Source organism: Strix uralensis, chromosome 8 (assembly GCF_047716275.1).
Source record: "Strix uralensis isolate ZFMK-TIS-50842 chromosome 8, bStrUra1, whole genome shotgun sequence".
NCBI lineage: Eukaryota > Metazoa > Chordata > Aves > Strigiformes > Strigidae > Strix > Strix uralensis.
Genome location: NC_133979.1, coordinates 35,632,834 through 35,654,021, shown reverse-complemented (window position 1 = coordinate 35,654,021; position 21,188 = coordinate 35,632,834). Strand labels below are relative to the sequence as shown.

At 36.8% G+C, this 21,188-nt stretch overlaps 1 protein-coding gene across 2 annotated transcripts in view; it reads left to right on the top strand.

The window, feature by feature from the left end:
- BRINP3 (BMP/retinoic acid inducible neural specific 3) overlaps positions 1-21,188 on the top strand; it is a 225,150-nt gene that overhangs the window by 108,835 nt on the left and 95,127 nt on the right. For both annotated transcript variants that reach the window (XM_074877282.1, XM_074877281.1), the window contains one exon: positions 15,244-15,434. In XM_074877282.1, coding sequence (XP_074733383.1) covers positions 15,244-15,434 — 191 coding nt within the window. The remainder of the gene's footprint in view (positions 1-15,243; positions 15,435-21,188) is intronic.

Genomic DNA, 21,188 nt, shown 5'->3' with positions numbered 1-21,188 from the left:
AATGCTTCCTGCATACTGCAACTTCCACTACATGATCAATCCTTTTTGAAACATAATAATTATAATCAGCACTTTAAAATTTCTTTTATTTTATATTCTCATATCAACTTGTAGCAAAACCTTATCCTGCATAAACTGTAACTAAACTCAATTCTTTTGCTGACAGTTCCTTGTTTTTCTTCAGTGATAAGAGTTTCTGCACTCTTTTCAGGAACAATCGTGTAGGGATAGCACCATAACTGCTAATTTGTGTACTGGGAAATCACCAACAGACCAAGACTCCCCTATAAGAGTACGTACAGACCCTGAAGGTGCCCACAAAATGTTTGCAATACTGGCAAATGCTTGGAATCCCAGTAGGAAATAAGAGTAGATGGATGTCAGCAGAATGGGAATATAGCAGGTTGTATGACAGCATTAGTCAGCACGATAGTTTTACTCAGATGGATTTGCAGAAATGTAGGGCTGAGACAGATCTCTTGTTCAGCCTTCTTTGCCTCAAATAAAGTTTGTTTTCCCTAGCTGAGCAACTGTTCACCTCCTGTTTCTGAATAACAATTCATATTGGAAACCTGTTGTCATGTCCTCCAGAAGCTTGTATTCTCTTGAAAAAACAAAATGTCCAACTGTTCCTAATAAGGAGTTTCTTTTACTTTTTTATCTCCTTGTTGTTTTCAAAAGGATTTAAACAGATTTTGTTGGGGGGGGGTTTGGTATCTTTCTTTGGGAGCACTATTCTCATTGAGATCTTAGCAGAAGTCTGGAAAGTGACATACCTATTTTGTTGTCATACATAAAATGTTCTTGTTTTATGTAAGAATTTGCCATATTTGCAGTGAAATTCCAAGCAGATGTAGGTGATTTTTTTAATCTATTCTATTTTACCATATTTCTACTTGCTTAATTATTTATTTTCTATGTATTTTCTCTTTTTTTAAAGCATATTACCTTGCTTTTTATCACATTCTGTGGTTTCCATAAATATTCAAAAACACTTGCCATAGTCCTCAGCTTAGTATCGTCTGCATATTTTATAAATATACTATCATCCTACTCAATAATAAAAATTTTTAAAAAGACCAGGTTCAAGATAATTTCTGTAGGATCCCACACACAGAAGCCTTCTAACTTGATCATGTACCACTAACAACACACCCTTTGAAAGAGATCTAGGTCCTACTCCTACATTCAGACAAACAACTGTAATCACTCTTCCTGCGGAAAGATACACAAAACCTTCATAATTTATTGGGGCTATACATGGATACTAATAGATCAAACTGTGACATGAAAGACTCCTAGCTGATTCATAGCACATAGTTTTTGCACTTCATGATAATTACTGGGGCTACAGAGTTTCCATGGCAAAGGAGAAGATTATGGAAACCTGCAGTTCGGTCTTATATTATTCTATGCAAAAATCTTTTTATTTATGTTGTAAAAGTGCCATTTTTATATGCAGAATACTACAAAAATTCCACTACAAAACCAAAATTTGCACATTTCCTAAGTTTTGTGATATATATTTTTCCCACAGAAGCTGAAGTATACTAAACTATTAACCAGAGAGGGAACAAACAGATTAAAAATTACTATGTATGTGAAAAGTGTTTGTTTTATAACCACTTTAAGTACTTTTACCTTTTAACTTTTCATTGGTTCAGTAAATTAACTTCAGTATGACATGGATGTAATGATGTGGAGGATATTTTTTTCCTGTAATTTCCTTCAGTTTCAGTAATTGAGTTAATTTTCACACGATGTAGCAATACCACGTAGGAACAACAGTTACAACAAAATCAAGCATTTTATTAAAAAAAATTAAAAGATTGTATTGCTGCAACTCTCTATTTCTGTTTCAAGGAAAAATCAGAGAGGAAATTAAATCACCTGCTGTCCCAATTAGCATTTAAATAGTCTCCATTTGGCAGTGAATTTTGTGATCTTATTTAGGTTAAAGAGGTGAAGAAAGTGTTTGTTCCTATCTGTACAGCTGCTGCTGGGTCAACTTTCTCCTGAAAGGATGCAAGGATTCATGATTATGTAGAGTTGTTGCATACAAGAGTGCTTCCTAATTCTTCATATAAAGGGCATTTTTTTGTTTCACCCATATTCAGAACAGAATATCCATGCATTGTCCCTGTACCTTAATTTCCTTGGAGAAAGAGGCCCATGAATGCAGGCTGGAATTATTGCCAGGTTTCTGTGTCAGCGTGTACTTCCCTGCAGCTCAGTCATAGCAAGGGAGATGACATCTCAGTGCAGAGCCTTCATGAAGACAAGATATCCCCAGAGAAGGAACAGTATACAGGCTCTGTGTAGCAATTCTAATTTGCAGGAGTATATTGAGGAAATCCAGTGCTCTTGTGGGAGCTACACATTTCTTTTTGAAACTTGCTTTTCTACTTTTTCTAGCTTGGTTTCAGTGGGGTGATGCCACTTTTGCTAGAGACCACCCCTGGATGTGGCTGTCTGTGACCCTTGCAGGAGAGAAAGAGCTACTCACCACTCTAAGGTGACCCTGTGGTGAGGGGAATTAAGTCTCAATCACTCAGAACTGTCAGGTTTAAGATGACTAAAATCAGGAGTAATCAAGAGCATTTTATTCTATCTGTCTGAGCATTTGTTTAAATCTCGTGACACAGTGCTTGAACTCTTTCCAGAAAATCAAAAGAGAAATGTCTACCTCTGTCTCTTCCTACCTGGTAGAGAAGCAACTGACATGTAAGGGAGATAGAGAGGTTGTGTTTTTGTAGCCTTGTGTATATGTGAACAAACTTCTTACTACTTCAAACTTACAAGAAAAATAAGGCAAGGAGTCTCGTGGAAGGGACATTTCTGTTTCTGTGCTGTTGGGCTATTGACTCATTTTCTACTCCTGATTTATTGTCATCTTTGACACACCTTCAGCTGGTCCCAGGTTCAAGGGTGAAGCAAATTGCTCCACATGTATGGTACAGTAACTCGCTCTGACCTTGTCTAAGACACGTGAAGAATCATTACTGTCTGCACCACAGTAGGTCTAACTCAGAGAAGTTTTATGTATCTACAGATGTTAATGGTCGAGTTTCACACTAATACAGCAATATGTGTTACAAAACAGCCTTGCACCAAGCCAACTCAATGCACAGTCAACATAAAGGTAGCATTTAGCTTGGTCAAAGAAGATTTTTACCATCCTGTCTTCTTTTCCACTGCCTACATTTTCTGAGGCAGGAAGAGCAAACCTTAGTATCATCTATTTGCTGCATTGTTTTCAGTGAGAGTATTCATGATTATGCTGACTAACTCCCTCCTGTAATACATTTGTGAGATATATACATTTACCCTTGGAACTGGAGTTGGAGTTCCCTTCACACTGGCCAGTAGACAACCATCAGATGGTAAAAACGCTTGCTTTATTACCACATTGAACTGTGCTCAAACTGGCAATCTGGAGGTGCAAGATTTTGTAACTCATCAGAGTCCTACTTGAACAGATTTGTAGTAATGCATTGCTACTGTTCATAACTACAATATAGATGACTTCATTTATCCTCACACCTCTTTCAATTTGTGTAACATAGTCTTATCATATATAAAATATTGGTCTCTATTTAACACGTAATCTTGATTTATGAGAAACCACACACCCTGTGGAGGTGCACTGATATTTTTTTAATGGCAGCATTGGAAAGCTGGCGTGTTCTACAATAGGATGGAAATCATTGTGGCCGAGACATTAACAGCTAAGCTTAATTTTATTGTGGTCAAAACAGAATCCCCAGTAATTGCCCTGCACTGCTCCTTGCACAAAGAAGTTGGACAAAAATACCGTCATGTCTGCTGGACATACGGCTTGGAAAGCCAGTTAATCTTGGTTCTATTTCTAGATCTGTACAGCCATGTTGCAGTCTGTTTCTTCCTAAGCAACATTTCTAGGAAAAGACTGTTAACATTCACGTAGGCCCTCGTTACCTTAAGCTTGGTGCAGAAAAGCAGCCAGAACAGTGTCCTAAGCACAGTTGCTATGCCGTGGCTAATAATCTGAAATTACTGGCTAATCAACCTCAAATTGAAATATACCTAGAAGATAAATAACCACATTTTTGCTAATTTTAATTCAATAATTACATCTCTTCGTTATTGCAGCTGGCCTGCATACCTTACACTGCCTCCTAAATAGATTAAAACTCCTGTTTCATGAATAAAATGGCAGAGAAGAGAAAGTAAGGCTTCTGGCCCTGGCAAGCTGACCAGGCATGAACCAGCAGTACGGTTGCACTCCCATGACACTTTGCTCACACTAACAAGCCACCATTTCTGATGCTGCTGCTAGCTCAAGCACAGTGATGACACTGTTAATACAGATACTGATGATGCAGGACAGGCTTTTGCTCAACCATGTTAGTATAAAGACAGAGCAATAGCTAAATGTTTGTGAGGATATGCCATGTATTGCTTCTCTTGGTTGTTTGTAAGATACGTCCCTCTGCTGCAGTTCTTTCTCCAGCCTCTGTCGGATGCATAAAGTCTCACTCCTTCCCAGTCTGTGTCAGTATTATAAATAAAATGTATGGTGTATATGATAATTGTATGACATTATAAATAATATTTTATGTCCTACAGGTGCTTATATCCCACTTGAAATTTTCCAGAATCACTTTTATTCTTCATTCTCAGACCTATTCTACAAAGGTGCTGGGAGGGATAATGAAATAGATGCAGATGCACAGAAATTTTATAATAATGCATTCTCAATACATGAATTTTACAGTAGTAAAATTCAAAACAGAGCTTCATTCTGTCTGAAGCTTCTTCAAAAAGCTCATGTTTAGACTGTTTAGAGGGATTAAGTATCTTATTCAGCATTTTTTAATGTAGTCTGAGCTTCAGAATAGATCTAGGTGCATACCAAGTCTCCAACATATGTGTTGTAATGTGTATTACAAGCTGACCTACCCAGTTTTATACAAGTCCTAGAGTCATGAAAGCTTTGTTTCCAAGTTTATTTCCTGACCTTGCATAATCTCTACATCCATGTCATTCAAAAAGGACTGAAAGTAAAATGAAATGTAACAGGTATATAGGCTTTATTCTTTCAGGGAATTCATTTAACGCTTAACTGTTTCTGCTGTAGAAATTAGTAACTCAACTCCCATTCAACTCTTCTATTTAGTTAAGACCATTAGAAAGCTCTGTAATGTGGAACTGTATTGTCAAGTTTATTGCCTGATTCTCTGTTCAGCTCATTGTTGTAATTCCATTGGTTCTTTAGAGATATTTGCAATTTACACCACTGGAGAAAAGAATTAACACCAGGACCATTTTTCATAAACCAAAGCTCCAAATTTATTTTGGAATTAATGCAAATAGTTGTGCTAAAACAGAAGCATCCTTTGTTATGGTAGAAAATAAAATTGAAACATTTTTATATGCTAAATAAGAATCCTTGGCTTTATTTTTTTGTGTGCAAGTAGAGACCTGAGCATTTCCTGCTACCAGTGAAGCAACATTTAGATAGTAGGATAACATTTAGATGAAAAGAAGATCAGCAGCAAGTTCCCCCAAGAGCTAAGCAATAAACAAACTAATAACACACCAAAGTATTTTCAGGAAGTATTTTGGTTTACATTCTGCTGCTTTCAACAATTTGAATTGCTACAAACAGCAATAGTGTGGTTGTTATATTTCGCAATATCCAAGCAGCATTTATGCCTATGTCTGTGAGATTTACACTTGTGTAAAGCCAGACTCATCCCAGAGTGTTGGTAGAAACAACTGCCTTTATAAATTCAAGTGCAGGTTGAGTAACTGTCATCTATCTAAATAGTACTCTGGCATACACTCTGCAAGAGTGGCATAGAAGTAAATGGGAGACAAAAAGTCTCTTGTTTGGAAGGATAAACCTATAAATTGTGTAGAAAATGTGCCAAATAATCTACACTGTATAAGATTGTTTAAGTTTATACAACATCAAAAGGAATGATTCTAGACATTATGTATATCTTCGTTGATAAGGCTTTGGATCAATATTTGTTTGAGAATATATTTTGTTTGAGGCCAGCCATTTAAGGTACCCTCTTTGGTTGCGTAGATGGGAATTTGGTGTCTCCGTGGTATCGAGCTGAAGCCAATACTGAGCATCAGTGACATCCCAGAAACAAACAAGCAAACAGTTTTCAAAGAATTTAAGAGCTCTCATTCTCTGCCACACTCACCAGGCCATAAAGCTCTTTGGTCTGCTCTGAGTATGGGATGGAAAGAGGTCATGCCTACTCACAATACTCCGTACCCTTAGCCTCACTATGCCTCAGTTTTCCGAATAGAAATAGGGTGAATAAGAAGAACTAGCTTTAAATTTTAAATTATTTATCATAGTTTAGTTTTGTCTGTATGCCTCTTTGTTGCCCGGTACAACAGATCAATTTTTAGTTCTGAAACAATAATTATAAAAATAGTAATAAAAGACATTTCCAAGACATTGAGACTATGAACTGTAGCACATAATAATAAATAATTTTAGCCGTTTATGTTTCCCCTGTGATTCATCTGGGAGTATGCACCAACACTGAAGCAGTGAATCCTCTACTTTATTTTATTTTCTCCAAGAGATCTTTATGCTGATTCAGTCTTCACAAACTCTATTTTCATGTGTTGATCATGCACTAAAACACTTTCACAGATTCAACTTTCTTCCTTATCTCTACAAGAAATCTTGTTCCATTTTTTTTATTTTAGTCAGGACAAGAAGGGAAGGAAGAAGAATATGATTTTCTTGTTGATTTTGACGCAGTAACAGGTACAGTCAAACCTATAAAGTCCCCCCTTAGCAAGAGCTCCAGAGACTTCTTTCATTTTCTTATAAAATTCCACAGTCATTAGATTTTGTTCATGTACAATCAACTACAGGACCATGATATCTATTGGCTCTTAAGGTTAGACAAAAAGACTGTAAATATACCTTTCTGCTTCTCTTTCTCATAATTCTTTTCCTTACTGTATCAAAAAACTCTTCTCCAAGACAGACTTCTCAATTTTGAAGGTTAACTACAGGTTTAGCTTTAGGTAAGATACCTGCTTCTCTGAAAATGTCCTGGGAAACAGTGAGGGCAATCAGTACATTGTGGAAAACATAGGAAACCAGTTTTATACCACCTTTACAAAATTTAAATCCATACCTTTTAATCCTATTGAATTTCAGACAACATTGGCTTTCATAACGGTTGAAAATAAATTGAAAGAAATGCAAGAATCTTCAAGTCAGATGAATCTTTTGGATTTCATTAGTCTTCTGCAAGTCTAAGCAAATGCACCATTTTATAAAACCTGTTGCCTAGATAATAAATGATTCCTATAGGCAGATGTGAACTGGGAAAAAAGGATGTTTTGAACTTGCCAAGACTCTAGAAGGGGTGGATTAGTCTGAGCAATGCAGGTATGAGTTGTTAGAAACCCTCTTGATACTGTCAAAGGGAGAATGAGCAGTCTTCTTAACCCTCTAGGGCATGTGACAAACCATGAAATCAGTACTTCTTGCAGGGAAGAATAAATAAATATAACCCAGCGATAATGAATAGTGACCTGGACTTTTTGAAATTAATTGGATGGACAACTACTTGTGACTCCAAAAATGCCACCATCTGACCTAGCAGGCTGTAAATCCGCATCGTTAGTGTCATTAACACAGGAAGGAATACTACTGGCCAGTGCACATCTAAATAATCAACTCCAGAAATACAAAAAAGCTAGAAAATCTATGTTCTGCTTACTCAGACTGTAAGAAACACCTCCCAAGTACCCCAGTTGTTCTCCATTTTGATGTAGTAGAGGCAAGAGTAGGTTTTATTGAGGTTTTCCTCTCTGCTCTTTGTGACAAATTATCATATGTAGAGGGAATGAATTATTTGCTTTGAATTTAATCCTTGTCTTAAAAGCCTGCACAAACTGGTGCTATTTTACAAGCTAATTCACCAGTTCCTCACAATAGATGGACAGTCAATACAAATGTTTTGTTCAGAAGTGTTTGTACTCCGCCTGTTCTTGCTGTTTATCTGTTGTGTAATTTGCAGCATTGTCCTAGTAAGTGCATTTCTTCATGCTATTACTATATACTGTCTGGTGAGCTTCTTCTGAGGCAGAAGCTAAATAGGATTAAGTCACAAAGAACTATTAGCTTTGTGCAAATACCTTTGCATGAATATAGGTACAGCTAAATATGTGAACAGTGAAACTCTGAATGAATGTTCATAAGTGTGTTTGGAAGTATATTATAAACTATAGGTAAAAGGCAAACACAAAGCCACAAGACAACATACAGAAGTAATTCCCTCTCAGATTTTATTAGAGGAGGAATTTTTTGGTACATGTTTTACAGAGGCTAACTGTCTATCAGACATGGACAAAAGGAAAGCCATCTCTCTTCTGCTGTAGTAAACCCTTTGATGTTCATGTTGGATAAGATGTTTCAAATAATTTCTGTCACAGTAGCTGGGAAAATAATCTGACTATGAGTAGTCATAAAAAGAAATACATCTGAGTACCTTCTAGGTATGTAACACATATACTTTTTATTAAAATTTGTTCATAGATTACATATTTCATATGCATAATGTAAGAAGATAGTGAAGCTGATACTAATGAATTCTAGTTCTGGAAGTAGAATTTCAAGTGGTAAGAAACTGATAGGATGAAAAAGGCATAGAAAGGCAAAAATATTACTAGGATGTTTCAAAGGAATAGTATATTACGATAAAGAGAAATCCTAATGAAAGAACTTATTCATTATAAGGTGAAAAACCAGTATAAATATAAGCAATAATATGGAAAATATGTATGTGTTCAGCAAGCATTTTGGTTTTGACTTTGGGAAAATGACAGACAATTATGAGGATATAGTTAATGAAGAAATACTTTCCATTTCAGTAATGGGAAAAAAGTTTAAAAGGAGATTATTACATCTTGAATTTTTTTCTTTTTAATCATCATGTCTGGATACTTGACAATTTTAAGAGGCATAGATAAGATGTATTCTATACTATCAGGCCCTGCTTCTTCTTCCTGTCAAGGGAATACTTTGCTCATATTGCAGTGTTTGTCCCTATTATCATGTTTCTATGTAAAATTAGATATTTTCAGAAGGCTGCTCAGTCAAGATATAAGTTTCTTCTTCACCTTGAATAGTAAAAATCAACTGTAACAAACATTTAGTAAAGGTTGTAGCAGATTCTCTATCACTTCACTGATTTTAATAAACATTGAAAGGTCTATGACCTGTGCTGGTAAGGAGAATTTTTCACCTGACAATCTGTGAATAACACAGGTTTGGTTATTACCTGATTCCGGTTCTGTCTACATCTGTGTGAATCTTCTGTTTAGAAGCAATTTTTTTCATTTTTTTCTCCTAGCAAATATTTTCCATACGTATGTGTTACTGTTGTGGAACTGCTCGTAGGTGGCTGCGAGGTACGGGGGTATTGCTACTATGAGATCCTCTTTTATAAAATCTATAAGTATGTGGTGTGGTTGGGGCCAGGTGGTGTATGTATGATCCACTCTGAGAGTGTCTCCTATAGAGGAATTAGCCAGTGTACAACGTCCCCCAACTGCTATAGCTATGCATAGCTTCTGCATGGGATGGGCCAGAGGAAATGTGGTTGATAGTGTTATGACCCTTATCGGAGCCAGGCTGTTGAGCTTGTCTTTGGTTTGTGTCTGTGGAGCTGGCAGCCTACATGAGCCCCAGTCACAGATCAGTGCATGATGCAAATCATGGGCATTATAATGTTTCATTGACCTTTTTCTTCTGAAGTTTAATATGGTAGTAGTTTTGTTTTATCTCATCTTGGTCTTATTCAAGCTATGCCCTCAGGCATTAAGAAATCCTCAAGCTTTTAAAAGAAGCTAGACTGAGAAAAACACCATATATTCTCCCATTGAGCTGTTCTGCCAACAGATTAACTTGCAGCTGCATGGGAAATATTGGCTTCAGAATTCCGCTGTCATTCCAGCCCGTTTGAAACAGTCACCTTGTCACCATCCAAGAGTGGAGCGGTCTCGTTTAGATGACATTAAGAGAAAGGAACACACAAGAGTTCTTTAGTATTAAAAATGATGTGAAGTCCATTTTCCAAGAGTGCTTTCCAAGCAATGCCATAATACTATTAATTAATATTTATGCTTACCAGTACTAATACTGTTTTATAAAACACGTAAGTTGCTTACAATAAGGCCTAATACTGCTTATTTTTCCTGGGCTCTTTTTTGTGTATGGTTGACCTTAGGAGAGACTGTTGTGGTTAAGAAGATTCTATCAGGCTCACTGTAAATCTCTTTGTAGGCTCTGATTTAATAATCTGCAACAGCAGATTTTATATTCCCATTTCAAATCTTCTACACACTACAATTTTAGAGTACAATAGCGCTTTTTTTTGTTTCTTTCAACTAGATATTTTATATAGAGCTTTCCCTATATCTCCCCACACCATGCGATTTAAAATGTATTGAAATGAATGCAGTGGTAGAGGAAAATGTATAATTTATATACGCATTTGGAAAAAAGCTATGGCTTGAAATTCAAAAGAGACACTGACAGCCCTTGTTGGCCTGCTGCCCTAGAATTATTTTCAGATTCATTTGCAATTTGAGCTTCTTTCAAGATGAAAATTTGTCCACAACTTGTACGGTACACTACTAAGGGGTGTTTCATGTCAGAACATTACTGTTTGATTAAACATCACTCTGAACATCATAGTATAGTGACACAAATAAAAAATATTACAAAATAAAAGAAATGGTGTTGAAATAAAAACTGTATTTTGAACTGTGCTTGTTTTTACCCCACACTGACTCCCTGACTGATCATTCTTCAGTCTAACTTTCTCTAAGTAGAACAAATGGCAGGACACCCCATTCAGCAGACAGAGGCTGTGGCATGCATGCAGTACAGCTGGTCAGAATTGGCACTACTGTGCTTGAGGGCTCTTGCGTATGTGTTAGCCAACCAGCCAGGAAACAGATTTTTGGTAGGACGTACAAATCCACAGTTCTTGTATGTAGGAAGATAGAGAGAATGCTGCCCATGGCCTCTGGCACTACTTATGATAATAACGCAGTTCCATTATAGGCTTCATCCTAGGAGCCAGACTGACTTATTTCTTCTCTCTTGTACAAGCCCAGGAACACAACGCCATCATCCTTCTCAACAACAGGCTTTGCCCTGAGCATTAAAGAACTCTATCCAACGGTTAACATATTGTTCGGGCTGGAAGTAGATGGGCAGCACAGGGAGTGCCACCTGCTATTAAATCTTAGGTTCTTGATAGCACCATGACAGCTGCTAGTCTTGGCTCTTACACAGCAGAAGAAGAGGAAGAGGAGGAAAGAATAAGCTGCTAATACCTCTAGTGTTTGCATTCAGTACATAATTGGTTTTCTTGACTAGTGGCCAGCACTGATGCTACGATATTCTGTGGGAGGTGCTCTTCTGATGAATGGTACTCCAGAGACTTTGGAGGGGAGTATTTTCTCTAATAAGAAGATCATTAACTCTGTCAGGCCTGCTAGTCTACCTTTGGCAGTGGACAGGAACACGATTTCCAAAGGAGAATAATGCACTTTTGGTAGAAAAATCGTTTGAGGGCTGGAGAATTTGTGTTAGAGAGAATGACTGCAATACAAACAGGTAAATAAGGGTTGAGCTTTACTGTGTGGTAAGAGAGGGGAGAAGGAAATAGGAGAGAATATATCCCTGCTTGCAAGGTGAAGTCCAGAGAAGAAAGGGAAATTATATGTATAGGTATGTAAATACATAAATAAGTAAGTCACATAAAAGGAAGGTAAGGATATGATTTTACTTATAGTGAAATTTCTGGAAAGAGAAATTAGCTGTAATTTTAGGATAGCAGTTACTAGTGATTTCCACATACTCAGAAAGTATTTGTGAAAGCCTCCTCACTCTGTGTGCTAGAAACTATGAGCGTGAACCCCCCATCCTGAACTCCAGGCCAAGTTTCCCTGCTTTTACACTTTGGCCTCATAAACCCAGTTACTCTGAAATTTGAAATCTTTCCTCAGATTTCCTGTTGGTGAAGCTGCTAGTCACTTCTTGATTGTCCACATCTAGGTATTACTGCTTCTGCAGTCAGGCAGTTCACTCTTGGTGTCCCATGTCTCTCTTGTATCTTCAGAGATGAAGTTTCTTCTTGTCTCTCCCAGAGGATTTAGGTCTTCATATTCCTCTCCATGTTCCAAAACTTAAGAAAGACTTTAAGAAAATATGAAAGTTGTTTTTTAAGTTCTCTAAAAGCTTCAGCTCAGTCTGTGGCAGAGTTATAAAACTGTCATCTTTTTTAAAAAAAATCCAGCTCCCATATTGTACTCCTTCAGTTTCCTCAGCAGTGAATTTCAAATGATGACTACTTGCTGCACTAATAATTGTTTCCATTGTCATGCTCTGAATCAAAAAAATGCCAAAACTTTTACAAAAGCATTAGCCTACTTCCTGTCTCTGAACGAGCATAAGATACAGCAAAACAATCTTTTCATAGCAAAAACTGTGGAAGGAACTCCAGTTTGCTTAACTAAGCTAAACAAATTTCTCCTAGTGCTAGAATAACTCAGTCCCTGGGTTCAGTAAATAAAGGACTTGTAGTAGAACAGGAGGACATCAGCTTGAAAATACTTCTGAATTTGGTATGGATGAGGCCATCATTTAGAGTTTTATTCTTCCAAGAAATCATTTGCCACTTTTGGAGAAGAGCAGTAAGATTCAGACAAGAGCTGTAATCAGTTACACAGAAAAAATATTTAATCTGCCTGATGTGCATTAAAAGCTCCAAAAATTGGAAACTGAAATTGACAATGCTCAAACTGAAAATAAAATGTACTCTCTGTATTTAATACTACAACAGATTGTTGAGAAATTCTGAGAAATCTTCAGCATCAGCTTTTAAGTCAGGATGAGATGTTTTTCTGGGAGATGGTTTCTTCTTCAGTCACAAACTTGCTGACATAGGCAACAAGAGTGATTTGGTGATATTCCTTTAACTGTGTTAAAAAATGAGCAGGGGGTTATGGTGGTCTTCTCCATCCTTAAAAACTGACCATGAAAATTGAATGAAGGGTAGCAGCAAACTAGCTTTTATAAGAACTGCAATTTTTCTGTTATTCTTGTGTTTGAACCTCAGCTTTGATACGGACAGTTAGTCAGATAGCAAGTTTAGAAGAAAAGGTTTCATCAAGGTATGAAATTAATATTTTACATTATAAAGCTTGTATTCTTTTCTTGCTGTCAAAGCAATTCTGTCTTGATGGTCTGTTCAGTAACTACAATTGACCTATATTTTCTGATGTATTCAAATGAAAAAACCCACTCAGATATGCCCAGAAAGCACAGAATTTAAATAAAACCCCCTGTTTTTCTTATTTCTTTTTTTCTATCACTTGAAAAGTACATTTACAGTGCAGGATAATTCACTGGTTTTAGTGCCTGCATTAATGTGGTCAATATGCCCAATGAATATTTTTTATTTTAGAGACAAAAAAATGTTTGTGTGTAATTTTTCTCATCTTTTTTTTTTTTTTTTTCCTAATATGCAGTAGTTCCATAAAAGCTCAAAAAATAGGTGATTGGTTTTATAGCTTCTTAAAAGGAAAATAACTTTGTGAGAGAAAACTGTAAAACCTTACATCTAAGTTAAAAAAACCCACATCTATCAAATAGTGATTTCCAAATACTAATTTAGGCACACTGGTGATGGGCAGAGTCTTTAAGAAACTGGGAGGGTCTGTCTAGTCTCATGCTCTTGACTGGTAAATTGCATCAAATTTCAGGTAAGTTACATAAAGCTCTTTCTACTACAATTCTTCCGATTTGCTTTTGATAAAAAGTGACATCTGCAAGAATGTGTCTGAGGAAAGGCAGTTCATAGGAGCTGCACCAAATTGTCACCTATTACATGTATAAATTTAGGCTGGATTGGGAATAAGACAGTTTGGATCTGCAAGAGAAACAGGATGCTGGAAAATAGAAAAACTATACAAGAATGTATTTATCTGGGTTCTGCTAATAGTTGTGGACTTAAAAGTAATAAAAAAGATTAGTGTTGATGATGTATTACCTAGCTCATCCTAGTCATTCAGCTGCAGGCAAGTGATTTGTTTCAGATATCCCTCAAATGTTATTTGCTTACTGCATCCTTGATTTTTGCTTTCTGTGTTAATTTTGTAAATGAATGTTGTACTATATTAGCTGGGACCTTCAGTAGGATCTTTCAAGCTCTCCAATCTTTTTGCTTTTCTACAGTCTTATGTAAGGGAAATCTTAACTGACATAGTTATATGAATGACTCAACAAAAAGGGTAGCTAAACCACAGTCCACAGGTTGCCTTGGACTTAATTCTCACAGTACTCGAGTCTGTAACCAAAACAGCTGTTGGTGTGCCTTGCAAAAGCAAAGTTACTGCAGATGAGGTGTATCTTGGCCAGATTTTGAGGACATTGTGTCCTTTCACTAACAATTCTATCTGGTATCTTAACTGAGAAGTAAATGAATAAAAGATGTGTTTATTGCTGTGTAATTGACTTGTTTGTTTTCCCATCTATCATTGATTTATTTTGGAGAGGGGAAGGGGACAAGTCTTTGAATTCATTTATATACCTCCTACAACTGAAAAGTCATCTGTTTTTAGGAATCTGCTGTCTGCACATTTCCTCAAAATGGAGGCCAAAAGTAAAGAGGACTAGAAATGTCATAGTAAGGTCAAATGTGGTGTGATAGTGTTTCTCTAAATTGTTCAAATCAGCCAGCTACATACTGAAGTGATTTAACAAGCAGCAAATAACAAAAGCCTATTTCTTGAAATGTTTTTATAATCTGCCTTGTGCTAATGAAAACACTTGTTGCATTCGGTCCAAATTTGGGGAAATTATTAATTTAGTTTCAGTTTCTAGCAAATCTGGTTGTTCTAGGGCTGTATTCACATCAGAGGCTAAACAAAAACAATAGGAACAGCAACATTCTAAGTGTTTTATTATTTTTTTTTTCCAAACAATGATTTTGTTATGGAGTACTGCCTCCACTTCTAATAAATAACCCTCATTGCTTGTCCTATGCCTATAACACATGACAGAGTATCACTGTCAAGGCCTGTTGTAATACCCAGCTAGTCGCCCCCAGCTAGTCAACAGAGCAGAGTAGTTTGCAAATGAAGAACATTTGTCTGAATGACATATTTCTGAATGAGAATTGCTTTGTTTTGCAGAGAGTTTGGCCGCTGGAAAGTAAACAATCTTGCTGTTGAAAGAAGAAATTTCCTTGGCTCCCCACTGCCACTTGCCCCTGAATTCTTCCGTAACATAAGGTTACTCGGACGCCGCCCGACCCTTCAACAGATCACAGAAAACCTTATCAAGAAATATGGGACACATTTCCTACTATCAGCTACCTTGGGAGGTAGGGTTAACGCTTGGAAATATTGTGCATGAGTTTGGTGTGACTGAACTGACAGTGTTGGTCACAACCGATTTCTCTGTAAAACTCTGGTGCTCCTTCTTAGAGCAGCTGGGCTGAGCAACTCTCCCTGAGCTGGACTTTAAAACATGGGAGCAGGTTTCGTCTACAAGCCTCATGGCTCCTTCTGCTGATGTTAAACTTTGCTTCATTGATGCTGTGTAAACAATTTTACTGACAAAAAGATAAGAAATCCTGTTGCTAAGATTTTACCCGAGTTCCTGGTGTGCATGCTCCTGGTTTTTGGGGATGTTTCTCTGCACTAAAAGGTCATTAAGGAGAGTGACATTTTTTCCTGTAAAAGGCCCTTATAACAATATACATAATAACAGATTACACCCGTATCTGGGTACATTATAGTACTGCAGAGATGAAACAAGAAAAACAGTATCGATTATTTCCAACAAATCTTTTCAGCTAGGAGATTTTTAAACTACTTTGGCTGCTGGGAAGTCCCTATATTGTCACTCTACCCTTTTTAGAACTAGACTCCACTTAAACAGTGGGACTAAATTTTCAAAAATGGGACAATGAGGTTTAGCCATGTGATTCCTATTAACTTAATGGAATCTGCATCTCCAAATCCCCATAGACTAATTTGGAAAGGGTAGCCTGATGTATAATTGGGATCCAGTCACCAAATGGATTGAAGAAATCCAGTGAAGAGGCCTGATGTTCAAGAGAAAGCTTAAATTGTTCTGAATGAAAGATAATTAGTACCTATGATTACCCATCTAGGCATTACAAAATGAACTGACATTTTAGAAATGCAGTTTTATCCCTTGGTGGGTGATTATATTAAAGATAATTCTGGTGATTGAGTATCCTTCCAGCAGGACAGTCTTGTCAAAATCCTTTATTCACCTGAGGAATGGTTCTCTTTAATACATTTCATAACTGAATTCTAACCATATATTAAGGAAATGACAGCCTTCCTATTCTCTTTTGGCTGATATCTGAGATCTATAACAACTGAAATGACTCACAGTAGCTCCGTTTTGGAAAAGACCATTCTAGAAACAAGGTGAATTTCTGTCTTGCTGTACTTATTTAAAATAATAAAGAACTAATTCCTATCATTATTTTGGGAACTTGTTCTTGCACAGCAAATCCATCAACATTAGAATTTTAAGAACAAATTACATGTGTTGACCAGCAATTTGGAATAAAATTCTCATAATTTCTTTTAACTACTCAGTATAGTTCTTCCATGCCAAAAGTACACTTTTTTATACATCATCATATATTTTCTTGTGTATACAGCACATAACACATCTCAACAGAAAAACTAACTGCCAAATAAACTATTTCTTAAAATATAAAGCATAATAATCAAATATTTGGCTGCAGCATGTATCCTAATGCAAGGGTGGTAAAATTACTTTCTAGTATCATTAGCTATTTGCCAATTATTAACTAACAAAACTTTCAGTACTAACAGCCATATGATGAAATACATTTTCAAGTTGAAATTGGACCTACAGCTCAGAGGAAAACAGTCTAACACAAGAATAGCTGCTCGTTAAAAGTACAAAGCACCAGTATCACACTGATCACAAAAGAGCTACAGACCTGACACCTTTTAGGAAGCATGGCCCTAAGTAAAAGCTAAAACCTAAGGGTAGTTCTTTTGAAGATGTTTGAAAATCGTAGTTTAAACATTCAATATTCTTCCCAAAACCTCAGGGTTTGCTGCAGGGAAACTGGGTAAGGTACCCTTTGGTCATCCCTCTTCAGACCACGTCACAAAGGCCCTCAAATGCAGTAGCTGCCACATGCTTGCAAGAATTTTCCACTCACAGGGAGACTGTTAACTTCTGGGCTCTGTCAGTGCTGAATGAAGTCAACTGGAGTTTTTGTATTAATGTTGATGGGTTTTTATTTAGGTCCCTAGCCTCAATTTTTAGACATGATTTCAGGCACACCTCTTGCCTTCCATTATCATTGGATGGGTGTTGAATACTTTGAAAAATTCGTTCAATTCAAATAATTACAGGGAATTAGTAATTTCCAAGAATGCTTTCATGAGATAACTAATAACCCCATACTTTCCTGTATGTGTTAGTTCTCATTTTGGGGCTAGATTGAATGGGGATTCCCAGAGATATTTGTCCACACTTTATTAACATGTAATTACATTTTTTCCTTTCAATAATGTATTCATACTTTCCCTTTAATTACAAGTTGTCTTAGTCTGAAAGCTTTGTCACTTATAGCTCCTTAAAAGCAGAAGACCAAACTGAGTGTGCATACTGTTTTACTTAATGAATCCCCAGTCGTCTGTATTCATGGACATAAAGGAAAGCTTGGCAAATAAATGGTCCTGTGCTAAGATTTGTGTGCCTCTGTGACCATTTGGCTGTCATGAATATCCCTTTTTGACCATAAAGGGAACTCTTGCACATGGTTGTTTGTGATACGTTCCCAAGTCTTTATTCACAAACACAGAAATATACTCCTCAAGGGCATTCTGAAATGAGAACTTAGGGAAGTTCCATTTTTCTTGCTGCCGCAAGATAATGTGAAAAAATGACATTTTTCACTGTTTCTATTTGTTATGGAAATTTTATCTTCTTGTGACATAAGCCAAATATCCATAATGAGCAACTTCAAGCTGCATGATAGAAGGACCCTATGTAATGCAGGGTTTGCTGTGCAAACACTGGATTGAGCAGTGGGTTCACGAGCAAGCTCACGTGCTTGTGCACAGAAGTAACTTCTGCTTCTGCACTGACTGTCTGAAGAGTCAAATCTGCAGAGAAGACAGCTGTGGCTGCTCATTTTTATTAAATTTCCTGCAAAAATGGGGATGCTGGGCCATCACTAGGAGGTGAGGAAGTTTCCTCCACTCCTTTAGGACAACGCATACCTTGTTTGTGTTAGCAAAACTGCAAATTTACACAGCCCAGCCAATACTGACCAGAACAGCTTTAGGGGAAAGGCAAGAGAGGACACATACAAGGGAACTCCATCCTTGAAGGTGAGAGAAGGCTCTGCTGGAGAAGTCCCTGAGCATCTAATTTAATTAGACTTGCTCTGAGCAGGGAATTGGACTGGATGACTGCCAGAAGTCACTTCCATCTTAAATTATGTTCCGACTCTACGAAATATATTTCTAAATTCTTTATCAGCTTTTAACTAGCAGTTCCAAAAAGCAAAGATTCTCCTTTGAATGAGAGACAACACACAGTATTACTTTTTTTCCTTTTGTTCTGCATTTATACTTTTCTCTTTTGCTTGCTTGCAGCATGATTCAGTGAAGGTCCAGCTTGCTGAATAATATACAAGAGCATTAGCTGCTCTACACTCTGATGGTTTACAAAAAATAATGAGCAGCAGTGAGCTTCAGAACTGGAAGTTATTGTGAAGCCTAGGGCACCACTGTGGAATAAGTGTAAGAGGATGAAAATATCAGTGGATCCCACTTTAAAGGCATTCACTTTGATGTTCTTCCTACATACAGGTGTAAAGGCTACTCAGCAAACGAATAGATGTGGTGATGAGGAAATTACAGATAACAACATCCTATGATGAAATGATAGGCCCTTGTTCCAGGCATTTGGGTTATGTGAGTCTGATTTGTGTGCTTTGCAGGATGAAGATCATGGACTTTGCAAATGAGTCTTCCTTGCATCCGGAAACATGATAACTGTTCTGAATAAACAAATTTGCAGGAGGTTGCCAAGGCTTCTTATGAAACTAGAACCTTTTTAGGCAATTGGCTAAATGGTAGTCTTAAATGTTGGAGATGATTGATTTATTTTTGCTGTTATTGTCAGTCGTAATTGCTCAAAGTGTTCGCTACCAGACCAATACATTCACCTCTCTGAGTCAGGAAATATCCCTTGATAATGTTGAAGGCTTTGAGAATCAAAAGAAAAAAGGTAGTTTTGTCTTTACAACAGACAATCTTAACAGGTGTCAGCAAATCAGTTTAACCCCAACCTCTTGTCATTCCCTTCTCCGCTGATTATAGTCCCGCAAGTGAGTTTGATAGTTACACCTTTACTAATCTATGCACTGAATAAAGAGGGTCAGATTTTCTGCCCCTGATTAATATTCCTCTTGAGCAGTATATTACTCTGTGTACAGAGATGGGAGAAATTGTCAGGTGGTGTAAAACAGGGAATGTCAATGAATTCTGAAAGATTTATGATCACTTACACTAACTGCTCATATGACTTTTGTTTTCTACAACATTTCTTTCAAGGTAAGATACAAACTATTGGCAAACAAGGGAGGGAGAGTCCAGTCTCAAATGGCTGATGTGAGAAAGAAACTTGAAAATCTAGCATCAGACTCGGAAACACACACACCCCAGCATGTAAATTTTCCAGCATTTAAGACTATGGATGTTAAAAGGAAGGAAAAAAATGCAAAAATATATTCTTTTTCTTTTCTCTCCCTGTCTACTCAATGAAGAAAAATTTGAAATCCTAAACCAGATGGTATGTATGGAATTAACGTGCACCGTTATTCACTTGAACCTCAGAAATGATACCACATCTGGCCTAGCATTAATTTATAGACTTTTTGAACCTGTGCACTTCCATCAGCATCTGCTTAAGTTTGAGAAAATGACCTGATAAAACCCTAATGGTACATTCTGTGATCCATACATGAATAGATTTTCCACTCGGGCTAAGCTATTTTTTATAACAAAGGCATAACAATTTTTTTTTTTTTTTTTTTTTACTATAATGTGTTACAGCTAATGTAGCTGAGCTATTCTATTTAATCAGAAACTTTTGAGGAGTTCATAGTACAAAGACTTTTATGCCTTTGTAAGATACATATATGTGTAAGGAGGCAGAGCTCTAAGTAAGTAACTGTGGATGATGCTCAGATATATCTGCCTTTGAGGGTTAGCCTGTTATTAGTTTCCTCATTTTCTGTCATGAAGGGATGGGAACTGCTTGGATCACTGACTTTTCCCACTACTACTCAGTCTACACAGGGTAATTGAGGCAGATAATAGTACTAAGTATTTAAATCATATGAATATCTATTATTATGTATAACAAAATATATTTACTCCTTCAATAGACGTTTATATTTAGTTACAGTTGTTGCAACGTTATTCCAATTCTACCATGTCAAAGATGGTGATTTACAATTTTTATTTAAATGATTCCTGAAGATATTAAGATGCACACAAAACTGGTTTCTAATTTCTAAGTGCCATTTATAAACTATTGTTTAGGAGTCTTATATCTAAATGGCTACGGATGGGTTATGTGTCGAGGTAAATTTCTATATACCTATTTTATTTCATGCTTTATTTTTTGAAAAACAACATGTAGGCTATTTTTCTCGACTCAGGGGTTAGTTTAACTCATAAATACAAATAATGGAAAATCTGTTCATATAGACCTGGAAAGAATTAAATATGTAGACTAAGTTATAAACTTGCAAATCCCAGGGCATGCAGGGACATTAGTACATACTGTGCTAAGGTCAGTCTGTATTGGGAAGGTCAGTGTCCTGCCCCCCCAGTGAATATCTGTCAGTGACAGCAGCTACGTGGTAATAAAGCATCAACATAGTGACCCTGCAAATTTCCTGAACCAGTCATTGGATTATGTGGTGTTGCTTTGTGAACATGACCAAAATTTTTTATGCTATTTCTTTTAAACCTGAGAAAGTGAAGTTAACTGACTTGAATTTTGTGAAGCAGGGAGAATACTGCCTTCAGCT